This window comes from Antechinus flavipes, chromosome 5 (assembly GCF_016432865.1).
Source record: "Antechinus flavipes isolate AdamAnt ecotype Samford, QLD, Australia chromosome 5, AdamAnt_v2, whole genome shotgun sequence".
Lineage (NCBI taxonomy): Eukaryota > Metazoa > Chordata > Mammalia > Dasyuromorphia > Dasyuridae > Antechinus > Antechinus flavipes.
In genome coordinates, this window is record NC_067402.1 from 228,845,896 (window position 1) to 228,873,397 (window position 27,502).

At 36.9% G+C, this 27,502-nt stretch overlaps 1 protein-coding gene across 1 annotated transcript in view; it reads right to left on the bottom strand.

Moving 5' to 3' along the window:
- SPATS2 (spermatogenesis associated serine rich 2) overlaps window positions 1-27,502 on the bottom strand; it is a 186,674-nt gene that overhangs the window by 13,190 nt on the left and 145,982 nt on the right. The window contains exons 9-10 of the mRNA XM_051961981.1: window positions 1,029-1,087; window positions 163-272 (exon numbers count right to left, since the gene is read on the bottom strand). Coding sequence (XP_051817941.1) covers window positions 163-272; window positions 1,029-1,087 — 169 coding nt within the window. The remainder of the gene's footprint in view (window positions 1-162; window positions 273-1,028; window positions 1,088-27,502) is intronic.

The window sequence follows — 27,502 nt, forward strand, 5'->3', positions numbered from 1 at the left end:
GATGAATATAACATCTCACAGGGCTGTTGTGAGGATCTAATGAGATAATACATGTAAGGGAATTTGGTAACCCTTACTGTATCATAAAAATGTTAGTTATTATTATTACAAATAATAAATCAAAGAAATTTAGATGAACAGAAATGAAAAGTAAGCCTTTACCTTGATGTCAGCTCTCAGCTCTACCAATTGCTCCTCTGACATTCGAACAGCCACATCCGTCATCTTCTTAAGCATCTCAGCTTTTTTTTGTCGGCTGAGCAATATTTCCACTTAAGAGGGGGGGGAAAAGGTAAGCTGCTAAGAGATTGAACCCTGGAAATTTTATTCTTTGCAATACAACATTAGTCAAAGACTTAGCATCCATTTAGATAGAACTCAAAGGGTACAATGCCTATAACCCTTCTGAAGAGTTTTTGAATGCAGAAGTTTCAGTTTTTGATGTCTAAAAGTAAAAACATAATCCAGAGCCTAAATTTTTCTCAGAGCCAAATTTAAAGGAATTTCACCCAGCATCTGAGAGTGAATTTATTCTATATGGATGATATAGTAGATGGATAGCCTGTGTGTTGAAATGGTACTAAAGGTAAGATACTTACAGGAAGGTCATTAAGCTGGGTAAATGAATGAAAAAGAAGAGCATTTATTAATACTTCCTATGTACCAAGCATTATATTGAAGATGCAAAGAAAAAAAGCAAGATGGTTCTTCCTTGAAAGGAGCTCACACTCAGATTGGGGGAAACAAAATGAAAGGAAGCTCAATGACAGGACAGATGGAGAAGTTTTAGGGAGGGGTTTCTAGGTGGATCTCTGCCCTATTTAAGGATTTATGGGATAATACAGCTATGAACTAAATTGAGAAGGTATGAATGGTTTTTTAGCACTAGCACTTACACTCTTGGAAGGAATATCCTTATCAATGAGATTATAGATCCATTGAGGCCATATGAAACCTCAGTGTGAAATTTTATTAAACTTTTGTATATTAAGTATGTAACTACTACTTGTTAGTAACAATTTACTTACTAGCTTCAGCTTTCACTTTGTCCATTTCAGCTAGCAATGCCACTTCCCGGTCCATTAGGCTAAGAGTGAAAGAACAGAAGAAAAGGTGTGATTAGGAACCTAAAAATGAAAATAGTGTGTTTTTATCAGAATGGGCTAAAGTTGTTAGATCTTACAGGATCTGATACTTAGCAGACATCTCAGTGATCAATTCTCACACAAAAGGAATCCCTATTATTACATACTCAACCACTGGTCATCCAACAGCCTCTGCATGAAAATCTACAACCATGTGGTAACCATGGCTCTCTAGTGTTATACCCCCAAAGGATTATACTTAAAGCTATATCAATATGGAGTGGTTGCCTCAAGAGATTACTTCTCCTTGTGGATTTTCATGCAGTTCAAAGGTCATTCTCCTTGACTGAAGAAACAAAAGGAAGAGCTGGGTAGCTCCATCTTCTTTCTGTTGTCATTCCCATCAATTTATCCCTCAAAAGAGAAGGTCTTGGGGCAGGTAGGTGGTGCAGTGGATACAGCACTAGTCCTGAAGTCAGGAGGTCCTGAGTTCAAATCTGACCTCAGACATATAACACTTCCTGGTTATGTGATCCTGGGTAAGTCACTTAACCCCAATTGCCTTAGCCAAAAAAAAAAAAGAGAGAGAGGAGGTCTTATCTCTTTTTTGACTTTCCCTTTTTATACCAAAACTAATAGGGAATTGGTCCAAGGAACTTATAGACTCACAAATTCCCTCTACCAATGCTTTCTCATGACAAAGATCACAAAATAAGTGGCTTGTTCAGAGTCAGAGTGCCAGTATGTGTCATTGAATTCAAATTTTCTTGCCTCTAAAGTCAACTCTTTACTAGACCACACTTTCTCTCCCAACACTACTTAAAAACAAAACAAAAAAAATCTACTTTTAGTTGTTTTGACTTCTCTCACCAGCCTCAGCTTAGAAATTCTTATTTTTAATATTCCTATATTATTTTTCTAGCACCATATCATGCTTTTAAATTTATCTTGTTACCTGGCCTTGCTTCTACTTCTGCACATTCCTTTTGAAAAGCAAAATTCTAGTTCTGTTGTCATGTTTGCTTTGTATCCACATGGATCTCTTCAGACAAATGCTATTTTTTTCCCCTCCACATTGGACTTAATCCTCTTTGTGTCTTTATAATTTCATTCTTAAGCATCTCTCATTCCTTCTAGGTCAACTTTCCTTTAAGCATTTTATTCTGTGGAATCCTGCCTGTCTTTCTCCCTAAACTCTCTGAAAGCTACTTTCTCCAAAATTAAAATTCAGTCAGACTAATTCTCTTTCTTCCTATGACAAACTCTAGGAGGGAGTTTCATGTTCCTTAGAATCAGAATTTTCCCCTTGTTGGTTCCTCTAGTTTTTGATGAATGAAATTATCATTAAGTTAAATCAAGAAGCTGTTAGCTACTATGCTTTTGGCAGAGAATGAGGAGGCTCTAATAGATATCCATGTAATTGAAATACTACTTTACAATGCCTCTGTGATGAGAGGTTTTGATGCTTCCTAAATGATTTGTTTTTCTATTTCTGTGCAGGTGGTTTTTAGTGTATGCCAACAAGATAACTTCTATTTTTCCTTCCACTGATCTTAATCTAAATACTCTCCATTGTGTTTTCTATCTCTGGCTCCAGGTTTCTTGATATGATTTTCCTAATTCAGAGCAAATCCGTGTGTGTGTGTGTGTTTTAATTAAAGTTTAGCCACCCAGAGTTTTGGTGATAAATTTTATTCCAAGTGTTAGAAATACCCATGAAGTCAAATTTGCCCCACTCCATTAGAAGCTCTAATATCTTTTGTTTGTTACCCATACTTTGGATATTTGTGTCTTGACATTTGAGGCCAAGGGTTTTACTGACTTTTTTCTTGCATTTTTGGTTTGTGAATTTTGTTTTGAATTGTGTCTCAATTCCTATTCTTCCTACTTTATAACTATTCTTTTTGACATCAAGTTTCGGGGATATGTACAGATAGTCATTTCTCTCCCATATCCTTTTAAAAGATTCATACTTATTCCTTCAGCAAAGGAAAAATTTTAAAAATAGTTTTTTAATTGAGCTAATGAAATTGTTCCTTCTCATTACAGAAACAGCAACAGAGATTTAGGAATCCTATATTATCCTTAAGTCTATAGCTATAGCTTTAACACCACAAGTCATTGTTACCAGCAGATGGCAGCAGAAAACGTCAAAACATTAAAAGCTATACTCAAATGCAAAGTCCTTGTGGAAATTCAATATGCACCTCACGCATATTTCTTCTTATATTTTGGTCTAGAAACTTGACAGTTTTGCTTCTAATACAAATACAAATCCTAATCATGCCCTGGCAGGGGTATTGGCTGCTGAAAATTTAGTTTTTTTTAAAATTTATATTTTATTATTATTATATTATAAAGCAGCAGTCACCAAAACCATTTGGTATTGGCTAAGAAATAGATTAGTTGATCAGTGGAAAAGGTTAGGTTCACAAGACAGAATAGTCAACTATAGCAATCTAGTGTTTGACAAACCCAAAGATCCTAACTTTTGGGATAAGAATTCATTATTTGATAAAAACTGCTGGGATAACTGGAAATTAGTATGGCAGAAATTAGGCATTGACCCACACTTAACACCATATACCAAGATAAGATCAAGATGGGTCCATGACCTACGCATAAAGAATGAGATTATAAATAAATTAGAGGAACATAGGATAGTTTATCTCTCAGACTTGTGGAGAAGAAAGAAATTTGTGACCAAAGATGAACTAGAGACCATTACTGATCACAAAATAGAAAATTTTGATTATATCAAATTAAAAAGCCTTTGTACAAACAGAACTAATGCAAACAAGATTAGAAGGGAAGCAACAAACTAGGAAAACATCTTCACAGTTAAAGGTTCTGATAAAGGCCTCATTTCCAAAATATATAGAGAACTGACTCAAATTTATAAGAAATCAAGTCATTCTCCAATTGATAAATGGTCAAAGGATATGAACAGACAATTTTCAGATGATAAAATTGAAACTATTTCCACTCATATGAAAGAATGTTCCAAATCACTATTGATCAGAGAAATGCAAATTAAGACAACTCTGAGATACCACTACACACCTGTCAGATTGGCTAAGATGACAGGAAAAAATAATGAGGAATGTTGGAGGGGATGCGAGAAAACTGGGACACTGATGCATTATTGGTGGAGTTGTGAACGAATCCAACCATTCTGGAGAGCAATCTGGAATTATGCCCCAAAAGTTATCAAATTGTGGATACCCTTTGATCCAGCAGTGTTACTTCTAGGCTTATATCCCAAAGAGATACTAAAGAAGGGAAAGGGACCTGTATGTGCCAAAATGTTTGTGGCAGCCCTATTTGTAGGCTAGAAACTGGAAATTGAATAGATGCCCATCAATTGGAGAATGGCTGGGTAAATTGTGGTATATGAATATTATGGAATATTATTGTTCTATAAGAAATGACCAGCAGGATGAATACAGAGAGGCTTGGAGAGACTTACATGAACTGATGCTAAGTGAAATGAGCAGAACCAGGAGATCATTATGCACTTCAACAATGATACTGTATGAGGATGTATTCTGATGGAAGTGGATTTCTTTGACAAAGAGACCTAACTCAGTTTCAATTGATAAATGATGGACAGAAGCAGCTACATCCAGAGAAAGAACACTGGGAAATGAATGTGAACTATTTGCATTTTTGTTTTTCTTTCCGGGTTATTTTTACCTTCTGAATCCAATTCTTCCTGTGCAACAAGAGAACTGTTTGGTTCTGCAAACATATATTGTATCTAGGATATACTGCAACATATCTAACATATATAGGACTGCTTGCCACCTAGGGGAGGGGGTGGAGGGAGGGAGAGGAAAAATCGAAACAGAAGCGAGTGCAAAGGATAATGTAAAAAAAATTACCCTGGCATGGATTCTGTCAATATAAAGTTATTATAAAATAAAATATATAATTAAAAAAAAGAATTTATTTTAAAAGAAATCCAAAATTTAAATAATAAAGAATTGTAGTTTCATGTAAAAAAAAAATAAAAAGTTTTAATTAAAAAAAATTATATTTTATTATTTATTGGTAAAAGAAACTTTGGTTTTTAGAAATCAGAGGAGTCAAAAGAAATATACAACATGCTGATTTCATTATAAGTATTTAACAGTCACCTAGAAAGGATGGTGTCAAAGAGCTCAGTCTTGATAAGGATGGTGTGTATGTATGTAGGGTACTGATTAGGAAAGTGATAGCCTCCCAACCAAGTTGAAAATTTTATAGTACATAAAGGGAAAGTAATATAGACAGGGAAGTGTTTTGGTCTTCAATCAAGTCAATGCTCCTTTATCTCTTTGCCAGATATGAAGAGGTTCTTTGATCAAACTTGAAGGAATTAATTAGTTATTGATTCTAAAGGCTCAACCACACCTTGGACAGTCTTTACAAAGCAATAGTACAAAGGACACAAATCAGGAGGAACTTTGTAAACTGAGAGATTCATGAAGTCCAGATGACTAAAATGGGAGCAGCATGGGAATACCATGAGAGAAGAAGGGACATTGGGGTCTTACAGCACAGAGGATATGTGAGGGAGAGGATACTTTGTTCCTTTGTCAGTTCAGTAAATGCCTTTATTTTGGGTTAAATCTGTTTCCTGGCCTCAAAACATAAACCACATATTAAGGTTTGTAGGCTGGAGTTTTAAAATCGCAGATCCAATTTAAGGTCGTCCCTTCTCCCATTTTCTTTGAGGAAGTCAACATGTATGTACATATAAATTAAGAAGTGTTACAGTGTGGGCACTTCATCTGGGAAATACTTGGGGTGTTCTATGCATTTGCACAGACCCATAGAGATTCCCCATCACAAGAGAAACCACAAAGTGGTTTTTATTTTGTTTTCAGACTATAAATTTTTTTAGTATATTTCCTTTACATGTCAGAACAATTGCTTTGAACTGATTTTGTATACTGATTGCTCATATGCCTTATTAACATTTGGGTTTGGAAATGTATTTAACAATAATACAGAGGACTTTTAGAAGAATGGCTTCTGACTTAGGGAAGGATACCGAAAAATTCTATGAAAATTTTGTAAGGTGCTACAAACACTTTGGAGAAAAGTTAAATATTCATTAAATAATATAAGGAAAAATACAAAATCTTATCAGCCTTTTATCAAGTACCTGAAAATACGGCCCACTTTAAGACCTTTAATATTGGCTGGTAGATAATCCATGTAGTTGGTAAGAGGAACTGGTATTTTAAATTATTTTTCAGTCCAATCCAATAGACATTTATTGAATTCCTACTACGGGAAAGGAACAATGTATTTCAGTTACATAGACAAAAGGACAAACTAATCCCCTCCCCTCAGTAAGTATACATTCTCCTGAGGATTGATGTGCAAGCACATAGGTAAATAGATTAATATAGACATGAAAAGTTAAGAATGCACACAGATTTAGGTTAAAGAGGCCAAAGAAATCATCTGGCCAAACTCCCCTATAAAAGAGGAAACAATTCCATAAAAGTCAAGTAACTTGCCCAGTGATCTGCAGGGAGAAGAACAGGATGGGAAATCCAATCTAAGTCCTGTAGGTCATAAATCCAGCATCCTTCCCATTATTCCACAGTTTGGGAGATAAGGACAAAGAAATTAGGTCTTATAATAAATCTAGCTTCCTTGGGGAAGACCCTTAAAGGGTTAGAGAGCTTCAGAAATCTGAATTTTTCCATTACTAACTATATGATCTCTATCAATAGTCATTTCACTCTTTGGAATTAATTTGTAAAGTGAGGAGGTTTATACAGAGTTTAAATCCAAAATAGGCATCTTTCCTGGTCCCAAAAGGGATTAGATCCATAATATCATAGATTTAGAGCTGTGATGGCCTAGAGGCCATATCTATGATATAAACCTAATTGTCATTAAGGAAGTAGTTGAGTTTAACAGGAAAATGGACACTTAGGCTCTGGATATATCCAGATGAAAAAATATTTTTGGCATGTCCACATTAATTGAGACCAACTTTGGCATATTCAAAATATTAGCAGCATGCTATATAAGCAACAAGTTGAGCCTTGTTATACATGACCTTTCTGACCATCAGTATAACTGGTTATAGAGAATCCTGCTGAGTGCATATTTCCCCAACTTTGGAATAGATCCTGAGAAATATGACTTTGGAAATTCTAAAGTGTTCCCAAGAATAAAAGCACCTGGTAAGGGAGAAGTATGGTAAGAGATAAAGTTATTCTCATTGGAAGAGTGAGTATGCCACAGAATCTTTCTTGTTGAATACTGACTTCTTTAAGAATGATCAAGAAAGACTGCCTCATTTGTGACGGAAGATGATCTTAGAAATTATCTGAAAGAACTAGTGGTCAACATTCTTATCAAGTACAGAAATCCATATGCATTGTCTACAAGTGGTAGTATGAAAAAAGACTGGAAAAATCTGAACTTTGAATAATAGAACTAAAATGGATCAGTATACCATGTTAAATTATTCTGGATTGTTTGTTAGATAGCTAGTGGTTTTTACTGTTGGAGTTACATTATTTACACTGTGAGATTCTGATAGCTAAAGATGACAAAATTGAAATAGTCTTCATCTACACAGTGAGATTTTATCAGTTTGAACATATGTTCCAAGGTTTATAACTCTTCAATACCTTGTTTACAAAAAAAAAAGTGATGGATTTGATACATTTAAATGACTTCAGTGTTTTTGGAAGGATCCTGGAAGAGCATGGAGGAAGGAAGACCGATGGAAGTGTTAGACTGGCTACAGAAAGTTGTACTGAACAAATACTAGCTTTACAGAGCCTCTGTCAACTATGTGGATCACATATAGTTTTTTTTTTTTTTTGTTTGTTTGTTTGTTTATTTTGCTGAAGTGACTTGCCCAGGGTCACACAGCTAGGAAGTATAAAGTGTCTGAGACCAGATTTGAACTGAGGTCTTCCTGACTTCAGCACTGGTGCTCTATCCACTTCACTATCTAGCTGCCCCCACATATAGTTTTTCAACAAAAAGTGAAACATTCAGAGAAAGAATTCTTGATCATATGTAAAGAATATTTAAGACATTGTTAGGATTTAGTTGCTATTATCACAAATTTGCAAGGGCTCTATTGTTTTGCCAAACTACTCAATGATCTCAATCATCAGAAAGCATAATATAATCAACAAGAAAGTTCATCTGGGCCTAAGATTTAGAGATTAGTGGGAAGGGAAATGCAAACAAACCTTTATCGATTTGGTCTACTGCCTTACCAGAATTGGTATAGTGCTGGCTCATGTAGACCCTAAGAGGCCTTTTATGCTAAATACTGATGCTAGCCCAAACTAGGATCAGTGCTGGCCTAAGACAATGATGGTCAATTAGAAACCTATTATACTCACTACATAGTAGAGAATTTACTGACAAGAGACTACATACAAACTCGAATTCTTAGTTCTCAAATAAAGTTCTTTCCCCTGCCCCTCTCGTTTTTTAATTGGGGGTCAGAAGTTGAGGGAGCAAGGATGATGCAAAACAAAACAGTCACGTGACTTTTTTTTTTTTTTAAAGCACAGATTAACACCAAGGAATCCAGAAGACAACAGATAAATAAGATAGTTTTGAAAGGAATGTATAGAATTGGTTAAATAATTTTTAAAAGGGATATGAAATGGAGAACCATGGTTTTAAATATAGTAATCTTTTTTAAAGTCTAGAATTTTTAAAAAATTTCAACAATTAAAAAAAATTAGGTTGCCACTGATAAGTTCAAAGTATAAGAGTATGGAGCTAAATTCCAAATATGGATGAAATAAGATTATTACTTATTGACAGATTGTGGCCAGTGCCAAATTAGATGCTGCTTGCCAAAAATGGGCAGGAGTGCTAGCTTTTTTTTTTTAATTTTATTTTATTTAATAATAACTTTATATTGACAGAATCCATGCCAGGGTAATTTTTTACAACATTATCCCTTGCACCAGGAGTGTTAGCTTATTGTGCCACAGTTCCCTTTTATTGTCCTAACTCAGTTTCCTTAATTGTCCTGAACTGTTCTGCCTCAGTTCCTAATTGTTCTGTTCAATCCTGCAACATCACCCCTCCCTCCTAATCACGTGATCCAGATAAGGAGGAAGACCTATTTTACACATCATCAGAACAACCAGTGCCTCTCCCCATTCTGTAATCCCATTTTATCAGAATTTCAGGTGCTCCCCCCACTCTGTCAGAACAGGATTGATAGTTTCAATCCCTCTCTCAGCGCTCTGACTCTGCCCCTGCCTTGGTCTATACCTGTAGCTGAGCCACATATATATGTCATTGAGAACTCACATTGTTTGCTGGATTCTTGGAGACAATAGTCTCATTCAGCCCTGGGACCAAACCATGGATCCATTTGATCCCAGTAAATCTCTCCCTTTCAAATAAAATATTAAAAACTCTAATCTCTATTTTGCCTCAGCTTCTCATTTTGGAGATCTCACCAAGATATTAGAAAATGAGAATAGGATTAGAGATTAGAGATCTTTGGGTCTCCACCTTGGGCCTTGGAGTGGTTGAGGATCTGGGTTCTTGGCCTGGAGAGGCTGACACTCTGGATTTCTCCAGAGTCCCCAGGAAAGTGAACAATTTAAAGCCATATCCACACCCGATGGTGGACACTCTATTTCGGCCACTGGAGAGTAAGTCTGGATGTCTTAGGGCATAATCTGATCTGTTTACCTGTTCTGTTTGTCTGTGCTAGCATCTGGATTCTCAGAATAATAAAATGCCGATAGGCATTAAATTTTGAGAATGGTATCATTCCAGGATGCTGGATGATCCCCTTTGGTTTGGGTGTCTTCTAAAACACATCTGGTCTGATGTGATTCTGAGTACCTTTTTGGGCACTCTGGTTATATGTTTTGTTTAATGTTGTAATTGTGCAGTCTATGTGTGATTTGTGTTCTGTGTGACTTATCTGTCTGTTCTGTTGGTTAAAGAGCTCTGATAAAGGTTTAAGAATAATGATTAATGAAATGGACAAATCCCTCCTTTCCACCTCGGGCCAGCAGAAGAAAGTTTGCTCAGCTAGATTGGGGATTTGTTTTGTATTTCAAAAGGCCGGCTCAACAATGCCCTTAAGGATATCTGTTCCAGGTGGGTGGTACTCCCCAGTACTCGATACTGATCTATGTTAAAATATCTGCTCCTACCCTCCTGTTGTAAAATGCTAATCACAGATTACAATGTAACAAGCCGAACAAAAAATGTTTATAAGGCTGTCTTTAGTTCTGTAAAGGGACGGAATTCGATCATTCCATTCCGAGCTCAGTACCAAATAAATTCTAAATCTTCCTCATTGCGGCTGTCTTGAATTTTATTGCCTGGGCTATTTCATTTGGAGGTCCTACCGAGATAAGCCTTTGGCTTAGTCTGACAGCCAGTCCCTCTCCCTGGAGGGCGAAGGGGATTACGGATCCTAGGGGGTGGCCACAGAGAGATCTTCCTCGGCCCCTGGTGTCCAGTCATCTCTCTTCTGCGAACCAGGAGAGTGAGACCCAAATTTTGAATTTGGTCCAAAATTGGCATAAAGCATTCTAAAAGCCAGTTCTGGTTATTCTGAGGGGCCCCTGCAGCTGCACCTGCAGCCGCCTGTCCCTTGAGTACTCTTGATTCTGTGCGGGTGGGGCTCAGCTGGACACAGTGTTTACAGCACCCCTGCTGGCTCTTCATGGGACGCCATCGTTAAGAGTCCTGACCTGGTTCTGGAAGACTAGTCTGTATGTTCTGTATGTTCTGTGTGTGATTTGTCTGGTGTTCTGTGTGTTCTGTATGATTTGTCTGTCTAAAAGCTTTGTTAGTTTCAGCATTTAGAAGAGTAAGTCTGTCTGAGTACCTTTTGGGGTACCATCTGGTTCTGGTTCTGGTTCTGGTTATGCTGGAAAATATCCTCTGGGTATATGTTAACTGTGTGATGTGTGTTCTATGTTCTGTGTGATTTGTTTGTCTATTATGTTGTTGGTTGGAAAAATTTTAAGAACAACGTTGCAACTGTGCTTAGTGAATTAGAGTTCCACGTGTGTCTGTGTTAGAAGTTAGCAAGCTTGTAAGAGATAAGAATTCAGCCTCTGTGTTGCAGACTTAGAAAATATCCAGAAGTTTGCAAAATCTTTCTCTCTCCCTCTCTGTCTCTGGCTGACTGCAGCAGCCTGTGAGAAAAAGGGAGAAAAGGGAAAGGAAGAAAAAGAGGGAAAAAAAAAATAGATTGAAAGAGATTTGAAAGTTTGGAAAGTTAATATATATAGAGAGAGATAAGAGCAGTGTGCTAACATTCTAAAGGAAAGAAGTTTGAATGGAATATCTAGGCATTCTCTGTGAAGGCAGAGAAAAGCACTAAATGGGTTTGGAAGTTCACAGAAACCCCTTTGGATTCTGAAATGGGAAAAGGGAATTAAACAAACTTCTCTCTGGGGGTGGAGGTCTTGGAAACAGCCCCTAGTCTGCTGATTTAAGAGCTTTGTTAAGTTTTAAGAACAATGATTAAGGAAAATTTGCTTGTGATTTAAATTTTTTTTTTTTAAGGAAAAGCCTACTAGAGTAAAGAGCAATCAAATTCAAGCTTAGCCTGGCCTGGGCAATAAAAAGCTCTGGAGATAAGATGCTAATAGCTGTTAGAAGAAATGTGGTAGAAGAAAAACTTTTAAAAACAGCCATATTAGTTTGATTCAGTTTGTTACCTTCTGAAATATACTGAGTTATTTGTTAACATAAGTTATACCTTAAATCCAGCTCTGCTGGACATGTGTGGGTTTTGTGGAGGTTTGGGTTATTCACTACAGTGTGAATCTTACAGGTTTTTGAAGGAATGCAGGTGATTCGGGAAGGACTGATTTGTAGGGGCAATTAGAGGTTTGCATGGTTTTAGGAAGGTGAAAGACTTTTGGGAGTAGGTAAAGAGGTGGGGGAGGGAGCCACCCACCCTCACTGTCTTCTGCTACTATACTAAAGGAGCATCTGGGTAGGAAAGTTCTTTAAGGAGATTGTTTAAGTATGTAGCCAGGGAGAAAGAGAAAGTTGGAAATGGGTGGTTGGGAAGTAACCTGATGTTAGGAAACTGATGGGCTAAATCTTGAAAAGGATCCCCATGTGGAAATTTGAGTGGGGAACCTGAGGGAAGTTTTTTTCCTAGGGGGCAGGAGTGGGAGAAGGGTGGCCGCATGGAGTCCTCTCCTTCCCTCTCCTCTCTAAGTATGTTCCTGCCACTTTTTTTTTTTTTTTCTTATCTGATTACAGCAGTGCAGCAAACTGTGATTTTTAAGGACATGCTTACTTTTAGGTTAATTGATTGAATATTTGTTTCTTCATAAAGGTTTTCTTGGTTAAGAGATATGATCATAAATGTGATCCATACATTGGTACGAATATTTCTAAGAGTTTAATTGCTATTTTAAGAAACTTCTTGAATTCTTTTATGTGGAATTGGGTCTTTTGTATAAGTTTAAATTGATTGTATTGAGTCATCCTGAGGTTATTGAAAGGGACTCTGAACATAATAGTTCTTTTCTTTATCCTTTTGAAAATGTTTTTGTTATGGACAATATGCAATTTGGGATATTTTTTTTCCTATGTATTGGGTGTTTTAAGAGCAAAATGATTTGTATGTATAATGTTCACTTATGTAACATCTACCTAGATATGATAATTGTTGTGAACTTACTGAGACGAAATTTCTGTTATGATAAATCTTTGTTTAAGATTTATCAGAAATTTGATTAATGACATCTGTTATTGGAGGTAAAGGTTTTTGGGCTTAGAGTTAATTAGTTAATGCTATTTGGGAGTTTTAAAGCTCCACCCTCTGACAGTTACTGGGACAATTGATAAGCAGTTAAAATTCGACTGCTTATGTTATGTTCTTGCATTTTTCCTTCTGTAACTGATCTCTCTGATCAGAGCAATGGTCAATAGAAGCTGTTAATGCAATTCAGTTATGTCATGCCTTGCTATATTTTCAGTCTGGTCATATGTAATCATGTATCCTAAATGCTTGGGTAACTAAGTATTTCGTCTGGTCATCTGTCTGTTACTGGATATTTGTGTTTTGTTCCTTTAAAGTTTCTACATGATAAGTGGACAATTAACAGGGGTCTGTAAGACTGCAGCCGTTCGCTTGGCATGTAAAGCAAACTCGTCTCATCACATAGGAAACTGCTGGCCAATTTATTTTGGCCTCCTCATATTTTGCAACAGTTTGGTGAACTGTGTCTTTCTATCTGAGACCGATCTAATCTTTAAGTGTTAGATTTATGTTTTTGTTCTAGATTTTGGTCAAATTACAGATATTGGTTTGCTTCTGGAACCTGGATCAGCTTTGATTCTCAGCATGACACACCCACTCTGCATGGAATGAGAGCCTCCTATCACTTCATAGCCTGAAGCAGCAGTTTTAAAATGAGACCATGGACTGGACCCTGCATCTAGTGTACTTTGGACTGATATGAGGGACTTTGGGAATGGTTGATGACTGACTGTTAAACCTTGCCTGGATCATCTATTACTGTGTGTTTAAGATTTGGGATGGGATTTGTTAAAATTGTGTGATTATTGCTGTTATGTTTGAGAGATTTTTAGGAAATGCTACTGTATTAGTCTGTTATGTATAGGGATTTTGATTCACTCTTGGGATTTATATGAAGAATGGTCATTTGATAATTCCTTTCCGTGAGAAAAAAAAAGGGGGGGGGGGAGGAAGAGATAGAACATTGGGGAAAATATATATTTGTTCAAAATACCTGTTAGTATTTGTAGATACTTTCTCAGGGTGGACAGAAGTCTTTCCCACCCGAAATGCAACAGCTCTCACAGTGGTTAGGAAGATACTAAATGAGTTAATGCCCCGCTTTGGTCTTCCAATAGCCATAGGGTCTGATAACGAGCCTGCTTTTGTTGCCAAAATATCAGAAGGCATCAGCAAGGTCCTGGGCATTGATTGGAAACTCCACTGCGCATACAGACTGCAGAGCTCTGGGCAAGTGGAAAGGATGAATAGAACACTTAAGGAGTTCCTTTCAAAGCTTGTCTTGGAGACCCAGATCTCCTGGGTCTCGCTCCTGCCATTAGCATTACTGAGGAGTAGATGCACTCCTAACAAATTAGGGTGAACTCTCTTTGCGATTCTGTTCGGGAGACCCCCTCCAATTCTGCCCTTGGTCAGGGAAGACTTGATGGCTTAAATTTCTAACTCTTCCCTTATCAAGTTTTTACAGGCCTTGCAGAAAACTCAGAAAGACCATCTCACATCTCGTCCGTGAGGTCCTTCCCGTCCCTCTCACTGACACCGCCTCTCATTGACCTCCTGCATCGGTATACTGTGATCCTCACCACGCCCACTGCTGTAAGAGTTGAATCAATCCCTGCCTGGATTCACCACAGCAAAGTGAAACCAGCTGTCACCACTGAATGGAAAGCAGAGATCGGTGAAGATCCCCTGAAACAGACTGATTCGTTCCTCTAGTCCTTGATTTCCCCTAAAAGACACTGGATGGGAAAATCCTGGGAAGTTCACTCCTTGTATTTACTCTGTTCCTGTTTGTGATTACCCTAATCTGTTTACATAATCTCCCCTAAAGGCCCCTTCCCCCTTTCGCTGTTCCTCCTATTGTATTGTCATGGGGTTTTTCTTAGTCCTCCTCCTCTCTATGCTTTCTAAGGCTTTGGGAAACCCACATTGCCCCAAAGACCATATGGACAATGACCTTTAGGAATCTTGAGGGGGGTTCCACTCTTTCTGCTACTTATTGCTCAGGTTTAGAACCCTCTATGACAATAGATTTCCTCCCTGGCTCCCTGTTTCTACTTTAGGGCCCTGATAGACCCTCCAGCCTGACTGTGCCCTAATGCTTGGTGGTGCTCCCTCCCTGATGATTCCTTTAGGCTGACTATCCAAACCTTTGATCAGCAGATCCAGACCTCACTGTATCCCCCCTGAATTATCCTAACAATCCAGGAACCATCCCACCAGAAGTGGAAACAGTCCCGAACTTTCACCCTTTGGTAGCGGTCTTCAATTCAGCCACTACCTCATAGTTCAGTGTAAAGATCCCCCCTCTCCAAGCCTGTGGGACCTCTGACTGCTTTACTAGTCCCACCTAGACCACCAGTCCTGGCTGATCCTATCCTGACACCATCATCCCTGGTACTGCAGGACCTTGTCATGACCCAAAGTTCCCCTATTCTTCCTGACCTGTTAGGTCAGCCCCTCTGAATCTTCTGTTTCTGCCAAGATTGCTGGCTCTGCTTTAACTCTGAACTCCCTTATTTTGTTAAAATTGCCCTGGCAGGACTCAGTTTTGGGAATTATTATTATTATTTTATTTTTTTAAAGTTCTAGAACTCAGACACCTGTCCTGGGACTGGCGGTCTCTCTGATCTTTTTTTCCATTCCTGTAATCCCAGTTCATTAAATATTTCAGCATTTCAAAGGACCTTGAAGTTTGGCATGAGGCACCTAAAAAGTTTGGAGTTTGCCTGCCGTGATGGTCTAACTGTGCGTAATCTGCTCAGAAATCTGTATTCTAGTAGCAGCCCTGCCTATTTCTCTGGGTGGGGACCGGTGGAGCTACTACAGCCTCACCCTTCTCCCCTGGAGAGATCTGCCCCTCTGAATGGGCTTGAGCCTTTGGCCCTGCTGCTCTGTAAGCAGAGACTGAGTTAAGTGCACAAATGACCACAGATCTAACTGTCCATCTCAAACTGGATTCTCTGGCTGAGATGGTGCTCCAGAACTGAAGAGGGCCTGACATGCTTGCAACAAGGGAGCCTTTGTACAGCTGTTAACTCTGGGGTTATCAGGGAGAGACTTGCTCTTGCCATATGAGTCCTTACATTTTTCTAGTTTTATTTTGGCCCATTTGCTTTACATAAAGTGGGTCAAAGACCTCCTGGGTACCTAGAGGAAGGTGCTAAGATTAAAAAGTTTGAATATTTAGGAGAGTGCGTGCTATGCCACAGTTCTCCTTAACTGTCCTGACTCAGTTTCCCGGTACGAGTTTCTTTTTGTCTCAGTTTCCTTAACTGTTCTGTCTCAATCTCTTTAGTTGTAAATCCCCCTCTGACCCAGTAAGACTGAGGACTATTTGTTCGAAGGTTAAAATGTTCCATAAATTAGCAAGATAAATAAGAGAGTAGACCTGACTCTTTTGTGTCCTCAAGAATTTACAATATCCCTCTAAAATGTTCCAAGATATCTCATTGATATCTTTATTTCTTTGTATTCAGACATCCTGTCTCTAGGTTCTTAAAATTTGTGGCCTCCCCCATCTTGATAGAGGTTTTCCCTCACTTCTTACCCCTTCTTTTGTTAAGAGAAAAGGTATTTAAGAAGTTGGGGTTCCTCCATTTGCTGCTGGACTCCTCCAGCCCTGGGACCAACATGGATTCCTTGGTCCTAGTATATCTTTATCTCTGTCTGACTGGATAATTTGAGACGAGAGTCCTGTCCACTCAATCAGACTCTCCCATTGATAGAATGTTGGGAGCTCTCTGGTCTCTGTCTTGCCTCAGTCTCTCCGGCCTTACATTTGCCTTATTAGCTCTCAGATCGGTGCAGATATTAGGACCCTAGAGGGTCTCCTTACTCATCTAGGAAGGTCAGTGGGCTCCCTGGCAGAAGTTGTGTTACAGACCCGTCGTGGGTTAGATTCACTGTTCATGAAGCAAGGGGTCTGTGCATGGCACTGCATTGGCCTCAGATGAGTCACGATTATGAACGTGAAATCCCTCCTTTCCACCTCGGGCCAGCAGAAGAAAGTTTGCTCAGCTAGATTGGGGATTTGTTTTGTATTTCAAAAGGCCGGCTCAACAATGCCCTTAAGGGTATCTGTTCCAGGTGGGTGGTACTCGGTGGTACTCAATACTGATCTATCTATGTTAAAATATCTTCTCCCACCCTCCTGTTGTAAAATGCTAATCACAGATTACAATATAACAAGCCGAACAAAAAATGTTTATAAGGCTGTCTTTAGTTCTGTAAAGGGACGGAATTCGATCATTCCATTCCGAGCTCGGTACCAAATAAATTCTAAATCTTCCTCATTGCGGCTGTCTTGAATTTTATTGCCTGGGCTATTTCAATTAAGAACTGGTTATTTCACTGTTGCAACTGTGCTTAGTATAAAATTTGCTTGTGATTTTAAACTTTTTAACTTGTTGCACTAATTTGTAAGTAAAAGAATAACAACAGAACAAAAACTGGGCTATTTTTAAGACTGGCAGAAGCAGTTTTCAAAGCTGATTTCTAAAATAAAGTAGTAAAGTAGGATTTCTAAGGGAAAGAGCAATAAAACCTTACCTGATTCAAATTCAAGCCTAGCCTAGGCTGGGCTGGGCTGGGCAGATAAGGCCTCTGGAGGACAAAGAAGTTTATGCTAATTGCTTTGAAACTTGGGGAAAGGTTTTGGAGGACTAGTTTAAATCCAAGTGAAAAAACAAACAAACATATTCTTTTGGGCAGTTTTAAAATTGTGGGAAATGATTTTACTGTTCCCTATGCAGGCTAGATTTGGTTATCTTTGAGTATAAGATCTTAAGAACAATGGCTTGTTAAAGAGAAGTTCTGATAACTTGCCTGAAAGGAGTCCCATGTCTCTAATAAGGTAAAGTATGTTACCTTCTGAAACACGGTAATTAATTAACATTATAAGTTATGCTTTAAATCTAGCTCTGCTGGACATGTGGGTTTTATGAAGTCATTTAGCTATTCACTATATTGTGAATCTTAAAAGTTTTGAAGGGAAAAGGAGAGGAGAATGCAGGTGATTTATAAAGGATTGATTTGTAGGAGCAATGAAAGGTTTAGATGATTTTAGGGAGTAAGAAAATATTGGGAAGGTATTGGGAGGAGAAAAGAAGAGATGGGGGAGGGAGAAAAAACTCCCCCCCCCCCCCCTGCTTTTTGCTACTTTAGCAATGGAGCATCTAGTTAGGAAGGTTGGTGGAAATTGGTTAAAGTATGTATCAAGAAGGAAAGAAGAAAGTTTTTCATGGAAGGATTTGTGTGTGGGGAAAATTGAGTGGCAAACAGGAGAGAATCTTTTGTCCAGTCTAGCTCACCTTCTCCCCCCTTCCTCTCTCCTCCACTTTGGAGGGCAGCCACATGGAATTCCCTCCCCCCTCCCCCCAAGTGTGTGTTCCACTTGTTTTTTTCTCAAGTTGCAACTGCCTGGTTCTTGGCTGAAAGGAGCAAAATGTGATTTAAGTTAATTGAATATTTGTTTCTTTTGATACATAATGGTTTCCTTGGTTAAGGAATATGGTCATAAATGTGACCTATAATTTGGGTTATTTCTAAAAGTTTAATATTTTAAAGAATTTCTTGGATTCTTTTATGTGGTATTAGGATATTCTGTATAGGATATTTTATTGAAGTTTTAATTGATTGTATTGGGTCATCCTGAGGTCATTTAAAGGGCCTCTGAAAATAATAGTTTTTCTTTGTCCTTCTGAAAATGTTTCTGCTAGACAATATGCAATTTGGGATATTTGTATACATAAGTATTGGGCATTTTAAAAGCAAATTGGTTTATATGTATAATGTTTAATTATGAAACATCTGTTTAGATGTGAAAGATAATTGTTCTAAGTTGTGAACTTACTGGGACAAATTTCTTATTGTTATCAATATAAGATTATGGTATATACATGGTTGGGATTTATCTGAAACTTTGGTTAATGGGATTTGTTATTGGAGGTAATGCTATTTGGGTGTTTTAAAGCTCCACCCTCTGATATGCTGAAGGTTGAGTTTTAACTGCTTGTGTTATGTTATAGTCATATCCTTGTATTTTTCCCTCCTGTGACTGATTTCTATAATCAGAGCAATGGTCAATAGAAACTGTTAATGCAATTCAATTATGTCATACCCTGCTGTTTCCAACCTGCTTATATATAATCGTCATATCCTATATACTTGAGCAAATAAGTATTTAGCCTGGTCATCTTTCTGTTACTGGATATTGTGTCTGAATATTCAAGTTTTTTTTTTAAAGTTTCTAAATAATGAGAAGACAAAGCTGCTGGCCAATCTATTTCAGCCTCCCCACATCTTGTAGTAGTCCTTGTGGACCAGTTTCTCTCTTAGACTGTTCTAACCTTTGTTAGATTTGTTCTAGATTTTGGTCAAATTACAGATATTGACTTGCTTCTGGGACCTAGACCAAGCTTTGACTATTAGCATGCCATACCCTACCCAACCCCCTCGCTGGACTGAGCATCTTCACCCATTTTTGTCCTGAAGCAGCTTGGACTGAGTGAAAGGCTCCGCCCTTTATCAGCACCAAGCAGTTTTGAATGAGGCTTTGCCCCCTGCCCTGATAGACTGATATGGGGAATTTGGGAATGATTGATGAAAGGCTATTAAACTGACTTGGTCATCTATTACTATATGTTTAAAATTTGGGATGGAAATTGTTAAAATCGTGTAACTATTGCTGTTATGTTCGAGGGATTTTTAGGAAACCCTACTATACTAGTAGGTATAGAAATTTTGATTCACCCTTGGGATTTATAGGTGGGATGGTAATTTGATAATTCCTTTCTATGAGAAAAAAAGGGAGGAAGACATAGGAAATTGGACAAATGGTTGTATTTTTCTCAAAAAACCCCTAGTTCCTATTCACTTTGCCTTAAGTACTTCTGCCCCACCCCCTATCTCACTAGTTCAGATTGAGTTGGAAATCCTTTAAACAGTTCTCTTCATTTTTTACCTCTTCCTTAAATTTACTGGACTATGATTTGCTGGTTCTGCTTTGAAATTCCTTATTCTGTTGGAATTATTCTGGCAGACTCAGTTTTGGGGATTATTTTTTAGAAATAACCAGAAATCAGACACTGGTCTTGGAACTAGCAGTCTCTCTGATCTGTTTCTCCACTCCTGTACCCCTAGTTCCTTAATTAATATTTCAGCATTCTCAAAGGATCTTGCAATTTGATACCAGGCCTCTAAAAGTTTGGGGTTTCCTGCTTTGATGATTACTCTGAAACTCTGCTCAGTATAATGCACAAATGACTACAGACCACCTAACTCACAGTGAACTGTTCATCTCAAATTGGATTCCCTGGCTGAAATGTTCTGGAACTGCAGAGGACCTGACATGATTGCAAAAGGGAGCCTTTGTATTGCTGATTAACTCTGGGGTTATCAGAGAGAGACTTGTCTTTGCCATAAGTTCTTGCATTTTTCTAGTTTTATTTTGGTTTATTTGCTTCACATAGGGTTGGTCAAAATTATGGTGCCAAGACCTTTCATGTTTCTAGAGGAAGGTAATTCAATGATTTGAATATTCAGAAGAGATGTGGAATGTTGTGCTACAGTTCCCTTTTATTGTATCTAACTCAGTTTCCCTAATTGTCCTGCTTCAGTTTCCCTGAATTGTCTGCCTCAGTTCCTAATTGTTCTGTTCAATCCTGCAATCCCTCCCTCCTAATCACATGATCCAGATACAGAGAAGACCTCCTATTTTAGACATCATCAGAATATCCAGTGCATCTCCCCATTCTGTAATCTCATTTTATCAGAATGTCAGGTGCCTCCCCCCCAACCCTGTCAGAACTGGAGTGATAGTCCTGATCCCTCTCAGCACTCAGCCCCTGCCTTGGGCTATCCCTGTTAGCTGAGCCACATGTGTGTGTATATGTGTGTGTATGTGTATATATATATATATATATTATATATATATATATATATATATATATATATATATATATATATATATACACACATATGTATATATATATATGTATATGTATGTGTATGTATGTGTATATATATATATGTATGTGTATATATATATATATGTATGTATGTATGTATATATATGTCATTGAGAACTCACATTGGTTGCTGGATTCTTGGAGATGATAGTCTCATTCAGCCATGGAACCAAACCATGGATCCATTTGGTCCCAGTAAATCTCTCCCTTTTAAATAAAATATTAAAAATTCAAATCTCTATCTTGCCTCAGTTTCTCCAGCATGACAAGCTAAGTAATTCACTATATACTATCATCCTGAAAGGACCAAAGTGGATGTAGATGTTCTTGTCCTATAGGTCATACAATATCAAAGTCAGAGTGATTCCTTTGAAGGTGTAATGACTATCAGGAAGCTGCAACTAAATGGAAATTCAAAAAATAGCTTAGGGTTTCCATAAGAAAGCAAGTTAAATTTGTTTCACCAAACATATTAACTTGGCCTCAGCTTTCCTTAAAAGACTGGTGAAGACTGCATCAACTTTGGGAAATAGCTGAAGAAGTTACAATATATAAATGTGATGAAAACACTACTGTGCAGTGAAAAATAATGAAGGGAATAGTTTCAGAAAAGTCTGAAGACTTGTATGAACTGATGTGAAGTGAAGTGAATTGAATGAGAACAATTTATATGGAAAAAAAATAAAGATAACTCTAGAACTCTGATCAATGCAACAAACATCTACCTCCAAAGAGAAAGTTGTTAAGACTTGAGTGCAGATCAAAGTATGTTTTTTTCTTTTCCTTTTTGGACATGCCTAATGCATATACAGTCATCTTTCATGATTATACATATTTATAATAGATTTTGGTTTTCTAGCCTTCTGACTGGGGTGGGGGAAGAGAAGGGAGGAGGGAATGTGGAATTAAAAATAAATTAAATTAAATTTTTAAAAAAGATGAAGGGGATGACTATCAGAAACTCAGGTTTCCTTCTTTGTAGAGGTATGAAGACCTGGACTGCACATGGCAAGAGGAAACAATCAGTACCTGCCCCATGAATTTTGTTCTATATACATGAAGGTGCTATATAATGACTTTTGACATGTCAGTTTCTCCTTTTTCCTGTAATAATTAACCTTTATATTTAGGAGCAAAGATTTCCAACCATCAACTCCCTATTTTCTTCAACCTAACTCTACCCTTGTTCTATTCCAATCCTGCCCATTCTCCCACAAGGACTATGACCTCTGAAAATCCTATTTCCTAATGAATAAATTTCCTTTCATTCTGAGCCTTTTGCTCTCATAACTTCTTCCACCTAATTGTTTTCACTATGATTTGGCATCCCCCAGACAACACAGCCGCCTGGTGATCTTTTCCAATACTGACTGTATACCTTTCCTCGTGCTTACAGTGGTCCTGAAGGGGGAGCCAGAATATTTCTTTCTTCCTAACACTCTTGAGATTCTCCCTTTACATCACCACACAGAACTTCCTCTCCTTCCCAACTTATACTAAAGGACTTCAATATTATGTTAAATTATATATCGAATTTCCTAACCTGATATTTCCTAAATCTCTTCATATCTAATGACAGTTCTCCATTCTATCTCAGCCACACCAAAGGAGGCCACACCTACATATAAACATTACTCAAAAATATTCTACTTCCTTAGTAAAAAACCTACAAGTCTCTTATTTCACTATACCCTCCTATCATTCTATTTCCCCTTATTACTCCCAAACCTGTTCTTTACCTTTATCTATAAATCTTTAATCCCTCCATTGCAAGTTTTCTCTGTTCCCAATATCAACTGGTCAACTCCACATTTGTCATCTATTGTTAAATCCTTTACTTATCTGTGTCATTCATCCCTTTCCAAATCTCAACTCTGAATTATTCTCACCTTCTAGCTCATCTGCTCCAATTCACATGCTAACTAATTCACACCTAACTATGCTGATTGGGTACACTACAAAATTATATTATTCAACTTTAGTTGGGTCTTTTTTGCAACAAAGAAATCTTTTTATTCCTTCCTAACTGCTTCCCTATCTCACTCCCATAAAAAAAAAAAAAAAATCCAAATCCAAGGCTTTTGTGATTTGGATTTTTCTTTTTGGCCTTCAGTCTCCTCTACCTTCTTTTCTCCCTATTCTCTTTATAGAAAACTTTGAGGACATTCACCATAAGCCTCTTCTTTCCCCAGCTCACTCCCAAACCTTTTGCAATCTGGTTTCTAACTTAACCACACAAATGAAATTTCTCTTTCAAAAACTATCAATGATTTCTTAATTGCTAAATCTGATGGGTCATTTTGGTCTCCTTTGCTGGTTGATCACAAAACCTGTGTTTTTTCCTCCAAGGATCTGTTCTAGGCCTTTTTCTCTTTTCCTTCTACACATACTCTCTTTGGCAAGTTCATTAGCTACCATGGGTTAAACCATCTCTATGCAGACAGGAGCAGCTATATGGCACAATAGATAGAGCACTTAGCCTAGAGTCAGGAAGACTCAAGTTAAAATCCTGATGCAGATACTCACTAGCTATGTAACTCAGAGCAAGTCACTTAACCCTGTTTGCTTTAGTTCCTCACATGTAAAAACGAGCTAGAGAAAGTATCCTTGTCAAGAAACCCCAAACAGACTTACAAAGATTTGGACATGACTAAAACAAATGAAAAATACATAACATGTAGGTAACACATACACATACTTTCTCTCTGTATGTGTATACATGTGTGTATGTGTGCTCACGTGCACACACACACAAGCACATATCTTTTCAGCCTCAGTTTCTCTTTTGAACCTGCATCACTAATTGCCTACTGCACATTTCAAAATGGATGTTCTAGAGATATCTTGAAATCAATTGCACTCCAAAAACGTTTGTGGCAGCCCTTTTTATAGTGGCTAGAAACTGGAAACTGAATGGATGCCCATCAATTGGAGAATGACTGAATAAATTATGGTATATGAATGTTATGGAATATTATTGTTCTGTAAGAAATGACAAACAGGATGATTGCAGAGAGGCCTGGAGAGACTTACATGAACTGATGCTAAATGAAATGAACAGAACTAGGAGATCATTATACATGTCAACAACAAGACTATAGGATGATCAATTCTGATGGACATGGCTCGCTTCAACAGTGAGATAAACTAAAACCAGTTCCAATTGTTTAGTGATGAAGAAAACCATTTATACCCAAAGAGAGACCTGTGGGAACTGAATGTGGACAACAACATAGCATTTTCACGCTTTCTATTAATGTTTTCTTGCATTTTGTTTTCCTTCTCAGTTGTTTTTTTTTTGGGTAGATCCAATTTTTCTTGTGCAGCAAGATAACTATATAGTTAGTTATATATCCTATATATATAGGATTTAACATATATTTTAACATATTTAACATGTATTGGACTATCTGCCATCTAGGGGAAAGGGTGGGGGAAAGAGGGAAAAATTTGGAATATCAAGTTTTGCAAAGGTCAATGTTGAAAAATTATGCAAAAGCAAAGACTGATCTAATTAAAAGAGATAAGGAAGGAAACTATATCTTGCTTAAGGGTACTATAGAGAATGAAGCAATATCAGTATTAAACATATATGCACCAAATGGTATAGCATCTAACTTCCTTAAAGAGAAGTTAAGAGAGTTGCGAGAAGAAATAGACAGCAAAATTATAATAGTGGGAGATCTCAATCTTGCACTCTCAGATTTAGATAAATCAAATCACAAAACAAATAAGAAAGAAATTAAAGAGGTAAATAGAATATTAGAAAAATTAGATATGATAGCTCTCTGGAGAAAACTGAATGGTGACAGAAAGGAGTATACTTTCTACTCAGCAGTTCATGGAATCTACACAAAAAGTGACCATATATTAGGAAGGCAGAAATAGTAAATGATTCTTTTCAGATCACAATGCAATAAAAACTACATTCAACAAAAAGTTAAGTGTAAATAGACCAAAAAGTAATTGGAAACTAAATAACCTCATCTTAAAGAATGATTGGGTGAAATAGCAAATTATAGACACAATTAATAATTTCACTCAAGATAATGACAATGATGAGACATCATATCAAAATTTATGGGATGCAGCCAAAGCAGTAATAAGGGGAAATTTTATATCCTTAGAGGCTTACTTGAATAAAATAGAAAAAGAAAAGATCAATGAATTGGGCCTGCAACTTAAAAAGTTAGAAAAAAGACCAAATTAAAAACCCCCAATCAATTATTAAACTTGAAATTCTAAAATTAAAAGGAGAAATTAATAATACAGAAAGTAAAAAAAAAACTATTGAACTAATAAATAAAACTAAGAGTTGGTTTTATGAAAAAACTAATAAAATTGATAAACCTTTGGTAAATCTGATTAGAAAAAAGGAGAGACGGAAATCAAATTGGCAGTCTTAAAAATGAAAAAGGAGAACTTTCCACTGATGAAGAGGAAATTAAAGAAATAATAAGGAGTTACTTTGCCCAACTTTATGCCAATAAATTTGATAACCTAAGCAAAATGGATGACCACCTCCAAAAATATAGGCTTCCCAGATTATCAGAGGAGGAAGTAAATTGCTTAAATAGTCCCATTTCTGAAAAAGAAATAGAACAAGCTATCAATCAACTCCCTAAAAAAAAATCCCCAGGACCAGATGGATTTACATGTGAATTCTACCAAACATTCAAAGAACAATTAGCACCAGTACTTTATAAACTATTTGAAAAAATAGGGAATGAAGGAGTCCTACCAAATTCCTTTTATGACACAGACATGGTACTGATACCTAAACCAGGTAGGTTGAAAACAGAGAAAGAAAATTATAGACCAATCTCCCTAATGAATATTGATGCTAAAATCTTAAATAAGATATTAGCAAAAAAGAATACAGAAAATCATCCCCAGGATAATACACCACGATCAAGTGGGATTTATATCAGGAATGCAGGGCTGGTTCAATATTAGGAAAACTATCAGTATAATTGTCCATATTAATAATCAAATTAACAAAAACCATATGATCATCTCAATAGATGCAGAAAAAGCATTTGATAAAATCCAACATCCATTCCTATTAAAAACTCTTGAGAATATAGGAATAAATGGACTTTTCCTTAAAATAATCAGTAGCATCTATTTAAAACCAGCAGTAAGCATCATATGTAACGGGGACAAACTGCAACCATTCCCAGGAGTGAAACAAGGTTGCCCACTATCACTGTTACTATTTAATATTGTATTAGAAATGCTAGCTTTGGCAATAAGAGTTGAGAAAGAGATTAAAGGAATAAGAATAGGCAATGAGGAAACCAAATTATCACGCTTTGCTGATGATATGATGGTATACAGAGAACCCTAGAGACTCTACTAAAAAGTTATTAGAAACAATCCATACCTTCAGCAAAGTTGCAGGATATAAAATAAACCCACATAAGTCATCAGCATTCTTATAAATCACTAACAAAACCCAAGAGTTAAGAGTTACAAAAAGAAATTCCATTTAAAGTAACTACTGATTGTATAAAATATTTAGGAATCTATCTGCCAAAGGAAAATCAGAAACTTTATGAGCAAAACTACAAAACACTTTCCACACAAATTAAGTCTGATCTAACCAATTGGAAAAATATTAAATGCTCTTGGATTGGGTGAGCAAATATAATAAAGATGAAAATACAACCTAAATCTATTTATTTAGCTCTATATCAATCAGATTCCCAAAAAACTACTTTGATGAACTAGAAAAAATAACAACAAAGTTCATATGGAAAAACAAAAGGTCAAGAATTTCAAGAGAACTAATGAAAAAAAAAATCAAATGAAGGTGGCCTAGCTGTACCAGATCTAAAATTATATTATAAAGCAGCAGTTACTAAAACCATCTGGTATTGGCTAAGAAATAGACTAACTGATCAATGGAATAGGGTAGATTCAAAGGACAAAACAGCCAATAACTTTAATAATATAGTGTTTGACAAACCCAAAGACCTCAGTTTCTGGGATAAGAATTTGACAAAATTGCTGGGAAAATTGGAAATCAGTATGGCAGAAACTAGGCATTGACCTACACTTAACACCGTACACCAAGATAAGGTCAAAATGGGTTCATGACCTAGGCATAAAGAATGAGATTATAAATAAATTGGAAGAGCATAGGATAGTTTGCCTCTCAGACAAGTGGAAGAGGGAGGAATTTATGACCAAAGAAGAACTAGAGATCACTATTGACTACAAAATAGAAAATTTTGATTACATCAAATTGAAAAGTTTTTTGTACAAACAAAACAAATGCAGACAAGATTAGAAGGGAAACAATAAATGGGGAAAACATTTTTACAATCAAAGGTTCTGATAAAGGCCTCATTTCTAAAATATATAGAGAATTGACTCTAATTTATAAGAAATCAAACCATTCTCCAATTGATAAATGGTCAAAGGATATGAACAGACAATTCTCAGATGAAGAAATTGAAACTATTTATAGGCATATGAAAATATGCTCCAAATCATTATTAATCAGAGAAATGCAAATTAAGACAACTCTGAAATACCACTACACACCTGTCAGATTGGCTAAAGTGACAGGGAAAAATAATGTGGAATGTCGGAAGGGATGCGGGAAAACAGGGACACTGAAACATTGTTGGTGGAATTGTGAACACATCCAGCCGTTCTGGAGAGCAATCTGGAATTATGCTCAA